At 37.4% G+C, this 19,425-nt stretch overlaps 2 protein-coding genes across 2 annotated transcripts; one reads left to right on the top strand and one right to left on the bottom strand.

The window, feature by feature from the left end:
* Positions 1 to 4,182: 4,182 nt before the first annotated feature.
* On the bottom strand, positions 4,183 to 11,451 carry tspan13a (tetraspanin 13a). The gene is made up of 6 exons (XM_023284607.3): positions 11,149 to 11,451; positions 6,524 to 6,691; positions 6,344 to 6,424; positions 4,883 to 4,996; positions 4,680 to 4,796; positions 4,183 to 4,579 (listed from the first exon to the last, which is right to left on the bottom strand). The coding sequence occupies exons 1-6, from the start codon at positions 11,209 to 11,211 to the stop codon at positions 4,505 to 4,507; spliced, it is 618 nt and encodes a 205-aa protein (XP_023140375.1). The 5' UTR covers positions 11,212 to 11,451; the 3' UTR covers positions 4,183 to 4,504.
* A 1,601-nt stretch (positions 11,452 to 13,052) lies between these two features.
* On the top strand, positions 13,053 to 19,150 carry LOC111578042 (C-type lectin domain family 7 member A-like). The gene is made up of 7 exons (XM_023284624.3): positions 13,053 to 13,302; positions 14,445 to 14,519; positions 14,609 to 14,716; positions 14,799 to 14,981; positions 15,135 to 15,280; positions 15,971 to 16,095; positions 17,542 to 19,150. The coding sequence occupies exons 1-7, from the start codon at positions 13,239 to 13,241 to the stop codon at positions 17,687 to 17,689; spliced, it is 849 nt and encodes a 282-aa protein (XP_023140392.2). The 5' UTR covers positions 13,053 to 13,238; the 3' UTR covers positions 17,690 to 19,150.
* Positions 19,151 to 19,425: the final 275 nt, after the last annotated feature.

Below are 19,425 nucleotides of genomic sequence, written 5' to 3'. Positions count from 1 at the left end.
AAATTGTGTAAAAATATATTTGGCCTTTTGTAGTTATGATCAATAATTTCAAAATAAAAGTGACATTCCTGCTGGCATTATTATTTAGTGGTAATATTATAATTCAGGAATGCACATCTAGTTTTAAATAATGAATTCAGGTGTTAATTTTTGGTATTTTAGAAAAACTCTAAATATTTAGATAATTATACCAAATCATTAGACAGAGGAACATTTCTCTTTAAATTATGCAAAAATATATTTGTTCATTTTGTAGTCATTTAAAAAAAAGGGTTTTACTTTCTTTGAGTGCAACCAAAATTTAAGAAGAGCTAAAAACGAAAATCAGATAAATTTTCAGTTGATTTAAAGAAATAAAGAAACAGTGAAGTGAAGAAAGCTGAAGACTAACTCAGTAAACTCATCGTCCATACAGTAATCGTACAGGAACACAGCTTCATATAACTGGAAGAAAGACACAAAGACGGGAGACATCTCCAGACAATTCATTTTTACTGTGTACCATTCCATGTTTAGACAGCTTTTGCTGAATTTCTTTGATGCTGAAGTAATCGTACAAACACAATTATTCTCAAGCTAGTTCTGCAGCATCCCTACACATTAAACTCAGGTTTTCAGCCTGTATGTTTTAACATTTTGAAAAAGCTAATTCCATCGAATTAGCTATTAACGGCTAACAGTTTTACATGAGAAGTCCTACTGCACATTCCTATTCCTGTTTCTGATTATGAGATAGTTTTCTCAGAAATACGAGAAAAATGTGCCGTAGCATAATGGGGCATTAGCCGGAAAGCTTCAAAACTTGCCTGAGAATCCACAGGTTTAAGATTTCTTCATTATTTTACTAGTTGACTACTAGTTGTCAGTACATCCAATGGTACAAAGCAAAAATGAACTGTTCACTGTAATTCGGCGAACTTAAATGTATAATAAATGAGTTTCCTGTTGTCATGTATCCATGGCAACACTATACTCCCCATTTCTTCTTCACATCTGTTAACACAAGTGAAGAGAAAATAACAGGAAGAACAACATCATCCTGATTTATAAATGGCTTAACTTTTCCCCATATATGAGATCTTTCCAGCATCACTGCTGTTTCAAAAAGAAGTATAGAAAATAATGCTGTTAAAGAGTAACTTAATTTCATCAAATCTGCAATTGTCATTTCCTCAAAGTTATCTACAAAGCAACAAGGGGAATTACTCAAAATATTAAAAACTTTTCATTTTTTATTGATATTGAAGTGATGAAGTCTTGAATCAGGCTGTACAGGACAGTAAATACTTTAATATATAAAATTAATATTTAAAAGATTTCAAGTAAATTTCTGTGACCCACAAAGAATAGTTCATTGTAATTTATGTAGCAGACTGATGTTAGAGCTTTTGTTAACTTATTCCTGCACTTAATACTGTGCAGCATTCAACCACCGTTTGCACCAGTTTGACAAATAATGCAAACATGTTGTACTGTTTCAGGGATCTGTATGAATATAAGAAGTCCTGTAGCAGCTTGTAAATGTGCTTAATTCTATATATTTCTGTGTCTAAATGAGGTCATAGACTTCACCTGCCAACCGTTGTCATGTGAGGACAAAATCAACTGGCTCTGCATTAAAGAGGTGAATATAAAGATAGAATGCAGGTGATTGTATGGTTTGCACACGAGGGCTCGAAGCATCTCGGTGAACCGGTCGGGCTGCCTGAGTGCACTTCCTGGTTGGCATCCTGTTTGGAGCGAGGAATGTGAGCTGGTCCTGTGGCACAAAGTGAATTCTCCACAGCTCCATGTCTAACAAGCAAAACATAAATACAAGAGCTTCCTTCTTGATGAAGGGAAACTCCGAGAGCAGAGGCGCTATGAGCAGCTCAGCCCAGCGCAGAAATCTTCAGATTTTTACACCATTTTGAAGTTTTTCAGGATAAAATTTATATAAAATGAGAGACACTTGCAAAATAGTGCCATGCAAACTGCGTACCTTAGAATTAATCTAATTTATGATGATTTACAGCTATAACCACATGTAAAGATGCTCCTTGAAACAGGACGAGATTCACCAACTTTTACCTACCAGCTCTAGCCAGACTGATATAATACTCATAATTTTCAACAATATGTTTATTTAATAGTAATTTGGGTGACTAACACTTTAAAAAATCCAGGAGAAGAGATGCAGGTGCTGCCGAGGAAAGAAAGTTTACCCATGAAGTCCCAGAACACAATAACCTAAATAATTAACTAATAATACTCAGAAAATCTGCTGTTTGTGAAAATGATGTCCTCCTTTATCTTCATGATAACTTATCTAAGTAGAGCAAGCTACAATAAAAAAATAAAATCTGTTTTCATTGGCTCTCAGTTACGTGCTGCCACATTCATGTCAGTTAATGATTAATGAGGCCACGTTCTACATGTAGATATGGGAAAATTCAGCAATGAAAATATTTTCACTTTAGCAAACACACCAGACTTTTACAGTAAAATGAAGAGATCCTGGTAGCTGTAATGGAGTTAAACTAAGATAAACTGTGACACTTTGACCTGTGTGAGGTTAAGGAAGTACACAATTATAGCATGATCAAGATTAGTCAGGGCTGCATTTAAGGCACAACCTGAAGCTCCTACTGCAGCCTTGCATTTTTTAAGTTATTTTTTACTGTTAACAAAAAAAAGAGAAATTTGGGGCTGTTCATAAAACTTTTGAGGCTATTGTGTAAGAGAATTATAATCATGCATTGTGACTTAGTCTGAATTTAGATGAGCTGTATGTAAAAGCAGTAAATACAGACGTAAAACTAAACCAAGCTGTGACAGGTTTCACTGTATTTGGTCACCTGTGAATACTGAGTGTGGGAGCAGTGAGCAACCAGCTACCCTGCACTATTTACTTAAGGTGTGTGTTTGGTGAGCACACACACTGTGAGATGGGCTTAAATGTGTCACCAGGTTTCTTTAGAGGAAATGTGAGACTGCATCTGGTGACCGGTTAACTTAGCTTAGCGTAAAGACTGGAAACAGATGGGAGGCTGGACCTTTTTTCACAGCTTACTGGGACACTAACAAAAACTTACTCCTTGTTCAAGTGAATTTTGAAGAAAGGTGGCAACATTTAAAGGATGAAATACCACAAAACTAAGAGCAAAAGCACAAATTACAGAATCTTTGTAGCAATTACATGCAGGGTTATTGCAGGTGAAGGTTTGAAGATGTTTTTTTATGGAAACTTTGATCTGTTGTTGTATTCTGATTAGGTTGCAGACATCGGCTCCAAGCAATATTTTTCTGCACATTTCTCTCTTGACTGTAAACTTGTCTCAGGTCAATTTTATCCCATAAGTATGACATCTAAGGGTTAATTTCTCCTTAGCTGAGGGATTTATATCAGGGTGTTGAACAGAATCCTTTAAAAGGAAACCAAAGATGTCGGAGGAGGAATAAATAAAAGAAAGCACAATGTAAGTCAGAAGTAACTTAAGTTTTTTCATTATTTTATAAGGATATCAAAGAATTTTTTAAGGTTGAAAATCAAGAATATTGATCTCACCTTCAACACTGAATGGAATATTTCATGGAAACTTTTGGGAGAAGACTTAAGAGTGTTTTGTGCATCTGATTTGATTTTAAGGTAACCTTAACTCAAACTAAAGAAACATCTTATCTTGAGGTATTTTGTTCCAAACAATGACAACTGTCTAATGCCTGCAAACTTAAGAGGATGCTTAAGACGCAAAAACACTTTCTACTTGCACTGGTCAATTTTGAGATTTTGGGATATTTCGCAAAGAATACAAGAAAATACACATTCATGTGCCTATTTTCCTACATTTTCCAGCTGAAATACACATCATTGACTGTTTTCACAAAATTGGTTTTGTTCGTATATTATTCACAGCCCAAATTACAGAACATTTTATTCTGAACAACCAATTTTCTGGCTGGTAATTTCAGAAAAAATGCAAAACAAAAAAAAATGCTGTCTTATTGTATGGAATCAACTAGGAAAGTTTCATGTTGATATCTGACTTTATTCACTTGTAGGGGTGACAGATATCAATCTACCTGATTTTACTGAGTCAGTTTGCTTTAGTTTGACTCTCACCAACTGGTCTGTAAGTCTGTACCATAAACCCTGCACAACAGCCCGTTTTTAGCTATAAAAAAAAGAAGCTAAATGCTTAATATGCTTAATATTTGTTTTATTAGACTCCTATGGTGAAAACAACGTACAGCACACAGTGATTCAATGACTATATGCTTCTATAGACAACAAAAAAGGTAGGAAACTACTGTTCTGCTGTGCACACACTAAATACAAACTAAAGAGCTGTTGCTGCTTTGATGTCGGTATCTAAAAACGTTTAAACACGTATAATTTGATTCCAAATGTTTTCAGTTGAGTGGAAGTTATTCTTTAGGCATTACATACACACTATGGTTAATAAAGTTACAGGGAAAACAGTCACTGAGCAGTATAGCTTTGCATTTATTTTAATGTTAGTGCCTAAAGAAAGGCCCCAGGATTGGATCGAGGATCTTTGGTGTTTCTGTATCTGTGGGTGAGCCAAACTCCCAGGATCTGAAATGAACCATAAACGAGCAGGTGTCAGTCTTGATCCCAACACTTCTACACCCACCTCGCATTTTTCAGACGTTCATTTCCCTGATGCTGAACTGACCTCTGTGAAGCTGAAGAAGAGGCCGATGCCGCCCACGAACCGCAGCACCTGTCCGGCATACTGCTGGATCAGGGCTGAGCAGGTGACACAGGATGGAGACGACTGTTTGAAGCAGCTCTGAAAGTGGAGAGGGGAGTAAAATCTGTAAAAATCAAGTTGTTGCCGAGAGGAAAATAAAGGAAAATTCAAGATGTTTTACTCACAGCAGCACATGAGCCGTTGTAGTTGACATAAGAGAAGCCACAGCAATTGAGCGTCTTCTCAACGTCCTTCTGAGTGGCCTCGGATTTATTCCATCCGACCTCCAGCAGGTGGTTCTGTAGAGGGAAATCACAGCTGTCTGTGTCTCGGCTGATGTAGAGATCAGCAGTGAAAGAAGTTCTCAGATCTTTTTACTTAAAGGTCCCATATGGTGGAAATCCGCTCTTTTCTGTGTTTTGTTGTAAACTTTGAGGTGTCAAATAAAAGCTGTTAAGATATAAAGATGTTCATTTCTGCCTTTCCTCAAACTCCTCTTCAACTAACTAGCCTCTCTGCTTTACAATCAGTCAGAATTTTGCTGATCTGCTACATAGAAACAAACAAACCAACAGTTGTCAAAATCAAACTTTGCACAGTAAAAAAATTCCATGAGTTGCTTCTGCTAACTCTAAAATGTCTCCGCCACGAGTAAAGCTCATCAAATGTTCTGGTGTTGGCTGTAAGAGCGAACACAACACCCTTCATGCACGCCCAGCATCTGAGGAACACTGGATTACTTCTATGTTTAATAGCAATGTCACCACAACAATAGGAAAACCCTTTACAGCAACACAATGTGCAGTTAATGTGGCTAACATTAGCTTTTATGGTAAGGTGGAAACTTTCATTTAAACCAATAAACAAGGACTAGGTGGGTTGCTGCGATTTTATTCGCCTGTTGTGCTTCAGTTCAACTTAACTCATCTGATGTTTACAGTTGTTAGCTTCTCTACTGCGCTCTGTGCTCACATATACTGCATTTTAATACAGCTGGATTCTTTATAAAGCTGTTCTCATTTACAGATTTTTTGTGTCTGTTGTCAGACAGCAGAACAACTATGAAATAGTGACTGAAACATATCCCATATGGACTATATATATATTATTAAAATACAGATTTTGTAACCTCTATGTCATCTGACAAACACACCAAACGCAGGAGTTAAAACAATGGCTGTGCTGAGAATTTAAAGATATTTTCCTGTAAAATTATGCTTAGACAGATGCATAATTGACAGATGTCAGTGACAGATGCAGAGAGAGTCTTCTTCCTGAAGTAGGCGGGAACAGCAGCAACTCAGCTGCATTTAAAGCTCGAACAGTCCATTTAGAGCAGAACTAAAACCAGGAGATAAACAGTCGTATTGAAATGAACTACCATAGTGCTATTTGGAGCTGAAAAATGTAAACACACATCCTAGAAACACACAGGACTTTCATTAATTTGCAGAAAATGGGTACAGTATGGTACCTTTAAAAATATTAGGATTTCATATGTTTACAAAGAAAGAATTGCATAAAATCCACACCGTTAAAAAACAAATGTGTGAGTTCATGTTCATTTGGAAATAAACAAGGAATTTACTGTCAAACTAACTTCATTATTCACATGTATATGTTCGAGCATAAAGCAATAAACAAACCTGTTGGTCTTTGTTGAGAGCCAGACACGCACAGGACACTGAAAACTGCAAGACAAACACTGCAAAGAGAATAATCATGTACTGGACCGAGTTGAGGAAGCTAACCAAGGTGCTGCTGCTGCAAAAGAACCAGTAAATCACAGGCTACATGTCTGACAAAGAGATCTGAACAAAGGATACAAAGAAGAGCAGGACCTGGTGGTGCTTCAGAGCACCGCACAGCCCCACAAAGGCGACCAGGAACAGGAAGATTCCCACGCTGATGACCACTGCCACCACCCTGATGCTGGACACCAGGCCGAACCATTTCCCCCAAGCTGCCACGCCGATAAGCAGCAGACTCACCAGCTGAGGAACAGATGTCAGTGTGAAGGAAGGCAGGACAGGAAAACATCCTTTCTAATTAAGTCTGGGCAAGAAACTGTGTTTGAGGGAAGGGCAGTATTGTAGGTGTTAATTTGGGAAAAATAAATCTGTTTAGTTCTGGCTCTCTAAAGCCCAGGACTGTGAATAAATATAGATACTGACATTTAATAGTCAATACTGGATGAACTTACGGACAGTTCACACTTCAGTGATCTTCATCTGGATTTTTTTCTTGCTATTTGAAACAGGCAGTGCTATATGACAATGTTTTATTGCTTGCATTTGTTGTGAAGCGGCTTGTAACTGTGTTTGAACAGTTCTATGGAAATAAAGTTTATTATAATATATAACAGTAGTAATGACCTTCTCATAGCGTCAGATAATGGACTGGTCTCTATACTTATTTTATTGGACCTTAGTGCAGCATTCGATACAATCGACCACAAACTTTTATTACAGCGACTAGAACATTCTATTGGCATTAAAGGGACAGCACTGGACTGGTTTAAATCCTACTTATCAGACAGGTTCCAGTTTGTGCATGTCAACAATGACTCTTCTGAGCATACTAGGGTTAATCATGGAGTTCCTCAGGGTTCTGTCTTAGGACCAATACTGTTCACACTATACATGCTTCCCTTAGGCAACATTATTAGGAAGCACTGTATTAATTTCCATTGTTATGCTGACGACACTCAATTGTATTTATCTATGAAGCCAAATGAAACTAATCAGCTAGCTAGACTGCAAGATTGTCTTAAGGACATAAAGACCTGGATGACCTATAATTTCTTACTACTAAATTCAGACAAGACTGAAGTCATTGTATTTGGCCCCAAACATCTTAGAGAATTGCTTTCAAAGCATATAGTTACTCTGGATGACATTACATTGGCCTCCAGTACTACTGTGAGGAACCTCGGCGTTATCTTTGACCAGGACATGTCCTTTAACTCGCACATAAAACAAATCTGTAGGACTTCCTTTTTCCACCTGAGAAATATTGTGAAAATCAGGAACATCCTGTCTCAGAGTGATGCAGAAAAACTAGTCCATGCATTTGTTACTTCTAGGCTTGACTACTGTAATTCCTTATTATCACGTTGTCCCAATAGCTCTCTGAAATATCTACAGCTGATCCAAAACGCTGCAGCCAGAGTACTGACGGGAGTTAGCAAGAGAGATCATATTTCTCCTATATTGGATTCTCTTCATTGGCTTCCTGTTAAATCTAGAATAGAATTCAAAATCCTTCTTCTGACATATAAAGCTCTTAACAACCAATCTCCATCATATCTTAAAGACCTGATAGTACCATATTATCCTAGCAGAACTCTTCGCTCTCAAACTGCAGGCTTACTTGTTGTTCCTAGAATCTCTAAAAGTAGAATGGGAGGCAGAGCCTTCAGTTATCAGGCACCTCTCCTGTGGAACCAGCTCCCAGTTTGGGTTCGGGAGGCGGACACCCTCTCTATTTTTAAGACCAGGCTTAAAACCTTCCTTTTCGACAAAGCTTATAGTTAGGGCTGACTGGGGGACCCTGACGGGGTATGCTGGTGTTTTCATTTGCACAACTGACTTCCCCTCTTGACGTCCCTTTAGTTTGCCCCTAGTTATGCTGCTATAGGCCTAGGCTGCTGGGGAACCTCTCTTGATGCACTGAGCCCTTCTCTAACTACCTATGTATTTACTATATATACCATTATTGCATTACATTCACTCTGTTTCTTTCTGTGTCCTTTCTCCGAGTGTCCCTGGTCCCAGAGCTGGATGCTGGATGCTTCAGATGTGTGGCTGTGTTTTATGGTCCTTGTGTCCCACCCCCCACCTCTCTATCTCTACCCCTCTACTTCTATCCCTCTATCTCTACCTTTCTACCTCTTCTGTCCCTCTCAACCCGCCCGGCCAGCAGGCAGATGGGTCCCCCCACATTAGAGCCGGGTTCTGCTCGAGGTTTTTTTCCCTGTTAAAAGGGTGTTTTCCTTGCCACTGTCGCCTTTTGGCTTGCTCTGGGGGTCAGGCATATGGGTTCTGTAAAGCGTCTCGAGACAATTTGACTGTAATTGGCGCTATATAAATAAAATTGAATTGAATTGAATTGAATAGTAGTGGGTAGGTAACCATATGAACATCCATCCATCCATTATCTATACACCGCTTAATCCTCATTAGGGTAGCGGGGGGGGCTGGAGTCTATCCCAGCTGACTCAGGTGAAGGCAGGGGACACCTGGACAGGTAGCCAGTCTGTCGCAGGGCTACATATACAATCAATCACATTCACACCTACAGGAGAATTAGAATCACCAGTTAACCTCAGTTGTGGGAGGAAGCCGGAGTACCCGGAGAAAACTCATGCATGCACAGAACATGCAAATTCCAGAAAGAACCAGGGATCTTATCGCTGCAAGGTGAAAGTGCTAACCACTACACCACTGTGCGGCCCCCATATGAACATGTAGAGGAATAATTTCAGTGAGAAGAACTAGGATTTATGTTAAATCAATAGCGAAGAAAACAAACCATGCCACCAGCAGTTGAATCATTTCCACCTATTCCACTATCTATTTTGGTTGTAAATTAACTAACACGACACATTTTATGAGTCTAAGTTACACTACCTACAGCAGATATTCTAACCATGTAGGCATTAATTTGGGTAGAATTTATCTTCTTACTTTTGGCTATCCAAAGCCAACGACTGCTGATAACAGACAAGCTCAGGCTAAGATGCCGAATTTAAAAATGGATCTTTTTCTGTCTGTTTCAGCCCTCTCTCTGGAGGCTTTCCTCTGAAATCTAGTTGTTTTTTTCAGATTTAGAAGAAAAAACAAAGCTCTCACATCTCAGGCTGCTTCTCATCATAAGTTGCTTTGGGTGACTGCAAAAAAAGTTTTTAATTGTAATTTTTTGAACAACAATTTATTTTACAGTATTTCCATATTTTGTGAAATTACAGATAACTTGTCAAACTACATACAAACATGTTTATTTACATGTTAACCATTTTTTGAAAAAAAAAAGTAATTAGTTCTTTTACATCACTGGACCAAAAATCACCAACTTTTTAAAATTTTATTTAAAGTATTTTACACATATTGTTGAAATATATGTATAATAAGGACTGTAACATGATCATTTTTATTTAACCGCTATTTAACACGTTCTTCATTTAATTTCTAGTATATGTAGGAAACATTCTGTAAAGCAGAAAAAGCCTCTTAAGTTGTTAAACTTCAACATGAAGACAACATAGATGCAACTTGTAACTTTGCACATATAATGATAATATATAGACCCCCATGCAGACCAGTTTTTGTGGCCCTACAAATGTTCACATCAACATTTTAACATGTCAAAACAGCAAAAAACTGAAAGCTCTGCTTGCCAAACTTGCCACGCAAGAAATTCTACTGATGTTGGCGCAATCAAAACTAAAAACTGTATTTATATTTTACAGGAACTTTCTGGGGCCCCAGTACCATCCTTGGTTGAAGATTTTGCAAGTTTTTTTCTCATTTTCAAGGACCAGTAATTAAACCCCTGGCTGCTGATGCAGCCATTCCATCATTTGGATCGGCTGGAAACTATTTTGTCTGTGTCTGCACCAAGTTTCATGTCTGTGGGAGTTAAATTTCTGCAGTTATTAAACTCTGCAAATGGCTTCCCTAGTTTGTTTTTTTGAGGGTAATAATACACAAATTCACAGGACTGAAAACACTAAACTTTCAAAATTCAACCAAAATATTTTACATTACTTCACTTTGGATATCAAAAAACAAATAAGTGAACTCCAATCAAAAAATTGGAGGCAGATTCGCCTGCTTTAATGCCGTATCAAAGCTTTTTCCTCCTTGGCATGAGTAAAACTCAAAAGAAGGAAGTAAACATATGCTAGTTTGGAGGTAAAAATAATAATAGCAAATATACATAACATATATGACATTTTACTGGATGAACCTACACACAGTTAAATCATCAGTTGGACTTTTTCTCGACAATACTACATGATAATGTTTTATTGTTTTTATAGTGTTCTACAGTCTTTCTTGAACCTTTTATTGTCTTTCTTTAACCGTTTATGGCTGCTTTTGTTGTAAAGCACCTTGTAACTCTGTTTTTGAACGGTTCTATGGAATTAAAGTTTATTATGATGACATTAGTTGTGGGTAGACAACCGTATCTATGTGTGGAGGACTACTTTTAATGATAATAATTAGGTTTTTTTTTGTTGAAAACGTGGCAGCAACAACATCAGCACTGGCCATCAACAGTTAATCATTTCCACCTGCCCACTGCAGCTCCACAGGAAGGAAACACGTTTATCTATTTTAGTTGTAAATTAACCAACACGACACATTTCGTGAGTGTAACTTACACTTGTTTTTTTACAGCAGATATTCTCACCTTCCACCAACGTTAAAAGTCGACAGCTACTCACAACATAAAGGATGTTGAGGGCGCACAGTGCGTTCTTGGTGCAAACGAATCCGCCGCAAACCATCGCTGTTTCTGCACACAGTTGAGATGAAGAAGATGCTGTTTGTGCTCCGTCAGTCCCCCGAGGATCTGTGGCTGCTTGTGGCCGCAGGTGAGCAGCTGGAGACCCGGCAGTGTTTCCTGGAGAGACGCTGCGCGCTGATTTGTCAGCCGCCTCATATGACTCACTTCTGATTGTTCCTGGTGAACCCAGAGCCGGATCTGAGTTTCCGTCTTTAATGTGACTGTAAATAACTAAATATGATCACACTGTGAAGCAGAAGTAAAAACGCAGAGAGAAAATCAGTTATTTCACACAATAACACCCGTTTACTTCACCTGGATGACAGGTGGAAGTTTGTAGTTATGTTTGTGCTGAGTTACTCTCTAGTTCCCCCCTGTGGCTACAAACACACATTACAGAAATATGTGAGGGAAACGCATTGTGTGCAAAATAATTCACTGTCATTGCATGTTATTATACTCAGCCTGTGCGTATTTACAGTCATTTTGTGGCTTTTTGTGGTTGTTTTATGTCTCTGCAGCAATGTTGTGTCTCTTTTGGTCATTTTGTGTGTCTTTGTGTTTGTTTTTGTCTGTTTGTAGTCAATTTTCCTCTTTTTCCAGTTGTTTTTTGCATTGTTGTAGTCGTTTTGTGTCGATTTCCTGGGATTTCTGTGTCTTTTGTGGCATTCTTGTCCATTTGTAGTCGTTTTGTGTCTCTCTGTAGCCAGTTTGCATCTGTGATCATTTTCTGTGCATTTCTTTGTGGTTGTTTCTCGTGTATTGCTACAGTTTTATCTCTTTGTTGTGATTTTGTGCCTTTTTGTGATCATTTTACATCTCTTTGTGACTATTTTCTGTGTCTTTGCAGTCATTTTGCATCTCTTTGTGTTTGTTTTATGTCTTTTGGGGTTGTTTTGCATTTTATTGCGGTCACTATGCATCTCTTTGTAATCATTTTGGGCATATTAGCAATCATTTTTTCAGATTATATCCCTGCCGTCTTGTTTCTCTTTGTGAACATTTTGTATTTGTGGTCAACTTCTGTCTCTGTGGTTGTTTTGTGCTTCTTTCTAGAAAGTTTGCATGTCTTTTTGGTAATTTTGTGTCTCTTTGTGTTTGTTTTTGTCTGTTTGTAGCCAGTTTTCCTCTTTTTCCAGTTGTTTTCTGTATTTTTGTAGTTGTTTAGTGTCGATGTCATGGGATTTCTGTGTCTTTTGTAGCATTTTTGTCCCTTTGTAGTTGTTTTGTGTCTCTCTAGTCCGTTTTCATTTGTGATCATGTTCTGTTTTTGTGAGCGCTTCGGTTATCGGTTTGTATGTTTTAGTGTTTTGCAGCAGTTTCGTCTCTTTGTGGTTGTTTTGTGTCTCACAGTCAGTTTGCAAGTCTTCACAGTTAATTTATATCCTTTGCAGTCACTTCTGTCTCGTACTCATCTTACATCTCTTTGTGAACATTTTCTGTGTCTTTGTTGTTGGTTTGCATCTCTTTGTGTTTGTTTTATGTCATTGTGATCGTTTTGCATTTTATTGTAGCTCTTTTGCAAGTCTTCATGACCATTTTGTGTCGCTTGTTGTGATGATTTTAAACTCTCTTTGGGGTTGTTTTGTGTCATGTTGTGCCTTTTTGTTGTTGGTTTGTCTTCAAACTAGTGACTGCTACTGAAGTTATATCGGTCTACATTACAATCAAACTACCAATAAAACCCTAAAAATGACTTCAGTGTTGCAAAATATGCTGGGACGGTGGGGAAAATGGATTTTTTTTTCACTTTACACATACTGTGCATTCATCCACTGTCACGACGCGTTCTTTGTAAAGTGAAAGCTGATATGTTTCCTTCCTCACTGCTAGAACATCTCTTTCCAGAAACCACCATTTGCTTTTATTACAACACTCAGCCAAAAAGAAGAAGTGCAGAACTCGTAACTTGAGTCTGCATTCAGAGTCTATCTGCGTCTGATACTGAACTGATCTGTGTCAAAGCCAGTGCTGCGGTTTGACTTTAGGTTTCTGCCTCTGAGACTGTTAATTATAAATCAGTAAAACATGGAGGAAGAAGTAAATTACACGACGGTGACATTCAAGATTAATGAAACAACAACAGCACTTGGTGAGTAATAGAATACTTTTTTCAACTGACTCTACAATATTGACTGTTTTTGAATGCAAAACTCTTGTCATCTACTTAAGCATTGTACATTTAGAAATGAGGTACTTTCTATAACTGCTTCCATTTCCTGTCACTTTAAACTTCTGAATTCAATCTACATTTAAGAGAGAAAAATTGTACCTTTTATTCTTCATTTGTTTTATAAATAACAGTTACTATTTGCAGATTGAGATTTTACATACAAAGCATGCGGTGTGTGGCTTATTTTACATACAACTACCAAGTTAACTGAAATACAAATCATGTGAAGGCGGAGCATACGACTCAAACTTGTCAAATTTACTGAATATCTTCTCTCACTGTTGGTACACAGCCACAGTGCGCTCTGTAAATAGGAAACAAAGAAAGCGACTCTCGCAACATTATTGAAGTGTGTCATGCACAGAGCAGTAGGGTAGGGGTGACGAGGAATGATGTGCAATGGAAGCGAAAGGTTAGTAAATCTGCAACAAACTATTGAATTTTCAATTCAAAAAACTTCCTGTCCCATGGGGGCAATTTAAGGCATGTAGAGCAGTTGGACACAGGATGGTAGCAACAACTGTACAATAGCAGTAGCAGTTATGTGGTACTTATAATAGGATCAATAAAATTATTTTTAAAAGTTAAAAATGGGATATTCTGAGATAATAAAGTAAAATATTGTATTAACAAGGAATGTATATAAGAGACTAAAATGGTTAAGAGATGCAAAGTGACTGTACTTGAATAGCAGCATTGTACACCTTCCCAGGTGTATGTTGAGCCATACTTTATTTATTACTTAATTTATTTGCACAGTCAGCAAGCTCATTCACAGTGTAGACAGCAATCTGCATGTAATTAATATCAATAAACAGCATGCTTGCTAAGAACGAAACAACTGTATGACACCATACGACAAAGGTCAAAAAATGACATGCCTCCTCCAGTAAACAATACACCAGATGTACATACCAGGTGCAAAAAGGGCAACTACCACAAATGACACTGCTGCTTCATACTTCAAATAATAGTTAGTGTCTTGAAATGGCAGCAGTATAAATACAGATATATCGAACCAGCAAGTTTTCATTTCATTTAAAGTCTTTTGCTTTTTGCAGAGAAACCGAACAACCTGGAAGTAGTCTATGAAGAGGTGAAGACTCAGGAGCAGGCTTTGCATCCTGTCACAACAGGTTATTTGTGGTTTCCAAGACAAAAAACCCCCAGAAAGATTTGATGTAAATTATTGCAAAAACTTCATTGTTTTTTTCCATTCTTGTAGAGAATAAAAAGGAAACTCCCCTCTGCACTCTGCCCACGTTGGTCGTAGCAGGTTTTGGGATGATTTGTATCATCTTGGTGTCAGTCGTCATCGCCCTCAGTATCCACTGTAAGTCCATCTGTCTATGTATTCATGCACTTTAAAGGCTGCTGGAGAATAACAGCAGTAATACTTTCATCCCTGACTGCAGTCACATGGGAGTACAGAGAAAACATCAACTTAAAATCACAGAATTGGCAGCTGAAGGCAGAGAGGGCCGCCTTACAGAGACGAACTGAAGAGCTGGCCAGAGAGCGAGACCGACTCAACTGGACCATCGGACTCATACTGGAATATGAGAACTTTCCCGTGAAGACACGCTGCCCACAGAAAGGTGAGAAAAAACACGGATTCTTTATGTCATTTTGATGTTATTTTCTAGAATGTGTTTGGCCAAAAACATATGCATCACATTCTTGACTCAAAATTGAACGTATTTCAAATCGAAACAGATTATGACTTTGTTGTCTTGCTCTTTTTTAAACAGTTTGTAAACCTTGCCTGGAAGGCTGGGTGTTGTTTCAGTCAAGCTGTTACCTGTTTTCCACCAACTGGAGGTATTGGGAGTCAAGTCATTATTATTGTAGCGAAAATAAGGCCTATCTGGTGGTGATTGGAAGCCAGGAAGAGCAGGCAAGACTGATTTTATTTGTAATTTTGTTTTTAGGTTCAAAGAAAGCCATAGGGCATTTTCATTCACTGACAATTCATTAAAGCATAAAGGGTCAGTAATTGAGACACAAAAGAGAGAACAATGGCATCCCAACAGTGAAGCATGTGATTGGGCTGAAGCAGGGACAGGGAGACAGTCAGAACTGAGAAAAGAATGAATGAAATATACAGATGTCCTGGAATAAAACTCTCTTCAAAGTACAGAGACCTGAGACTAGGATGATGATTTACGTTTTAGCATCACAGTGACTAGAAGAAAACAGCCAAGACAACACTGGAGTGGCTTTGGGACGAGTTTATGACCCAAAAGAACATCTGTGGACCTACTCAAAAAGACTAGAAGTTGTTGCTGCCAAAGGAGCTGATACAAAATCTTGAATGATGACTCTTAAAACCAACTGAGAAACTTTAAAAAGAAACATGTTTTTACCTTGTCAATCTGAGTTTTTGAGGGCAGACTAATGGGGGGAAAAATGCCAGTTTTAAAATTAAATCTACAACTTAGTGTGCAAAAGTGAGGGAGTATTTTCTGAAGCAACAAGAAGCTTTAAAGCTACTTAAAATCCACATTTATTATTTTCTAAACCTCTTTTAAGTATTCTCATCCTGTCTGGTGTCTCCTTTATAATTATTTTGTATTTGATGTTGTAGGAATTCATCAGTAACCACACAGACCAATACAATGATGACGAAAAACGTGGCTACTGGATCGGCTTGAAGTACAAAGACACCATGGATACATGGATGTGGGTTGATGGCAGTAATTCCACAGTGAAGTAAGCAAACACAAACTAACACAGAATAACTCCATAGTTTCCACATAATGCCATTTTAACTTCTATGAGTCATGACCACAGTAATTGAGACACATTATCATCACCCCTGGTTGAACTTGTGGCAGATGGTGAAATGAGCAAAAAGCAGATGGAGGAAGCACTTTCAACTCGTCCATCTCCTTCAGTAACAGCCAAAAACAGCAAAGAGAACAGGCTAATGGGTTCATTTATTAACTTTAACAATGAAATTAGTCCCACAGAGATGCTGACATTTTTACATGGTAACAGCTCTCAGTGTGATACAGCACTAACTGTAACAGTCACTTCAAGCTGTAGTTTCCACTGTCGCCTCAGTAATGTGAGGTAACTCAGCTGATGCTGAAGACTTCAAAGCAAGTAGCTGGACAAGAGAAAACTAATTCAATATTCTTAAAGTATTATGTTATTGAAAATCTTTGCTTTCCATGTACATTTTCTCAGCTTAAAGAGCCTAATTTGTCATGAAAAGCCTTCTTGCACCAGTGATAGTACAAAGACAAAATGCAAAGTTGCTTGCAGTAATAATATAGGCAAGTGTAAGACATTTTAATATTTAACTGACTATATATACAAAACCTATATATGTACATTCCTGTTTTGATTCCTGTATATTTTACAGAGCAAAGAACATGCAAATCAATCAGAGGCTAATATGTTGCTAGCACAACCTTCTGTTAATTCAGCTATTAAGTATTTTCTGTTTCGTTTATGTGGACAAAACTGTGGTTCTAGCCAAGTGTAAGAATCTGAAAATTAGTTTTAATATCTAGTTAGTCTTGTTTTTTGTCCATCTACTAGAACATTCTAAGGAAGATCTTTTGACTTAATTCCTGTATACTAAACATGTACGTAGCTTCTGTAAAGTGAAGCTGTAAACCTGCAGTGTTTCTAACAACCAGCAGGGGGCGACTCGTCTGGTTGAACAAAGACGTGTATGAGAACATGACCGTGCTTCTAATTTGCTCTGTTACCAGTATGCCATTCACAAGTTAGCCCCGCCCTAAAGCATAGCCTGCATGAATGAGACCGTATTTTCCTGAATAAACCTTGTGATGCAACTTATTATGAGAATAATATATTAATTCTGGCTGTCCCTGAGCTCCTTAGATTACTTTGAGATGTGTCCTCCTTTAAATGCTCTCTAACACTGTTTGCATTCTGGCTTTTGGTCATCAAACACTAAATATCTATAACACAACTGCACCTGCATTGGATGTTGACCTTCCACATGGTGTTAATGTCTAATATCTCTCGTAATTAGGACAACTAATCTATGATTGCTACTTACGACACCAAACTATATACTGACATCAAACTACTGGTCCCTGGGACATCCTCATCTAACATGAAAGCAAGTATAGTCTAGTTCTCAAAAGACTGACTTTACCTGATGTTTTTCCTCCTCAGGTACTGGATACCAGACCAAGACGATTTCAGGGAATCTTGTGCTTTAAATCTGAAGCGTGTGAATCCTCTGGAGAGCTGGCACAAAACGAGTTGCAGCACAAGAAACCGCTGGATCTGTGAAACAAAAGCCTTGATCAGATCAGACTAAGAGTCAGTTTCATTATCAAAAATAGGTCCTTGAACATTTTTGCTCATTTAATTTTATCTGTCAATTTTCCTTCCTTTCAGACATTTTTCCTGGTATTTACAAAAGTCAAATAGAGTTGTTTTTCATGATTTTTTGCAAGCTCCATTTATACAATCCTTGCAGCGTACACCACGTTGGAGTTTTATATACCCACTATGAATGCAATTTAGTGTTTAAAACTTAAGCACCCATATAACATCAGTAAACAAACAGGGAATAAATAAATAATTTGTCACAAAAAAGGTCAATTAATGAAGAGGCAAAGTAGAACATCAATGTCACTTCATGTCACACTCTACAAATGAAATAATGGCCACATTTACTTTCAGTATTATTTTTAGTGCATTCAATGACATTCATTTATGCATTGTACCATTTCGCTATTTATTTTAGATTTTGGCATTTTCTGACCTCTATGTTGGCCCTGATCACATACTGCAACCTCAATAATAAACATAAAGAAGAAAGAAGAATAAAGAAGAAGAAGAACTTCTGAAAATATAAAAGCTACAATTTAAGATTAAGATTTAAGGCAGGATTGCTGTATTTAGATTAGTTTAGCTTTGCAGGTGCACTGTAACAAATTTTGCTGTAAAATGACTTAATTCTTAGTAAATTATATTTTACTGTACTTGTTGATATTGTAATTTAAATTAACAGTTAAGTACCTCTACATTGTAACTAGACTTAAAAATAATATACTGTTCATATATCATGTTTCCACTGTAATCCACAATAATAGTAGTTGCAGTTTTGTGTGTCCTTTTTGTAATGTTATTTCTGTTATTTGCAATCTTGTGTCTGGTTTGTGTGATTTTGTCTCAATTTGTGTCTTGTTTTTGTCATTTTGTTTCAGTTTATTGTTGTTTTTATGACTTATTTGTGTTATTTTGTGTCAGGTTTTTGCTGTTTTGTGTCTGGTTTGTGTTCTTTCGTGTATCGATTTGTGGCTCATTTTTGTTGTTTTGTCTCGTGCGGTCTTTTTGTGTCATGTTTGTGTCTAGTTACGTTCATTTTTGTAATCCGATTTTTGTCATTTTGGGTCTCGTTTATGTTGTTTTGTGTTGATTTATGTCTCATTTGTGACATTTTGTGTTGTTTTATAAGTCAGTTTGTATCTTGTTTTGTGTCAGATTTTTGTTGTTTTGCATCTCGTTTGTGTCATGTGTCTCAAATGTGTGTGGACAATGTCAGTCTTTACAGTAGCCTGCTGTTAATGATCTTTTTTGTTTTGACTACAAAAAATGCATCATATTTTACAGTTTTAACTGTATTTTGGTGCAGTAAACTGCTGTTTGGTATTTTTATGGTAATTTATTGCGTATGTCCAGATATGTAGGAATACAGTAGGAGTTTGAATGTACTTGTGTATATTTGATTTGTTCAGTGCGATTTTCCACAATAAAATCCATCTATTGTGTATTTACTGTGTGCCAACTGGTATAACATGTTATAATTTAGTAGCATAATGATTTAATAACCTGTTTTCAACAAGGGACTGGTGAGAAGGACTGCTTTTAAGCAATTTTGGTGACATTTTCAGTTTGTTTTGTCATCAAAAAGACAAAAAATAACAGTAAACTGGTCCCACAAACAAACATTTTTTCAAATGCAATGACCCTGATGCTGTCAAAAACTAATCATTGAGCTGCACTGTTGCACTAGATGAAATGTTGCTTCATTATGAGGAACAAGGG

The sequence above is a fragment of the Amphiprion ocellaris genome, chromosome 9 (genome assembly GCF_022539595.1).
Source record: "Amphiprion ocellaris isolate individual 3 ecotype Okinawa chromosome 9, ASM2253959v1, whole genome shotgun sequence".
Lineage (NCBI taxonomy): Eukaryota > Metazoa > Chordata > Actinopteri > Pomacentridae > Amphiprion > Amphiprion ocellaris.
This window is presented reverse-complemented; position numbering and strand designations above follow the sequence as displayed.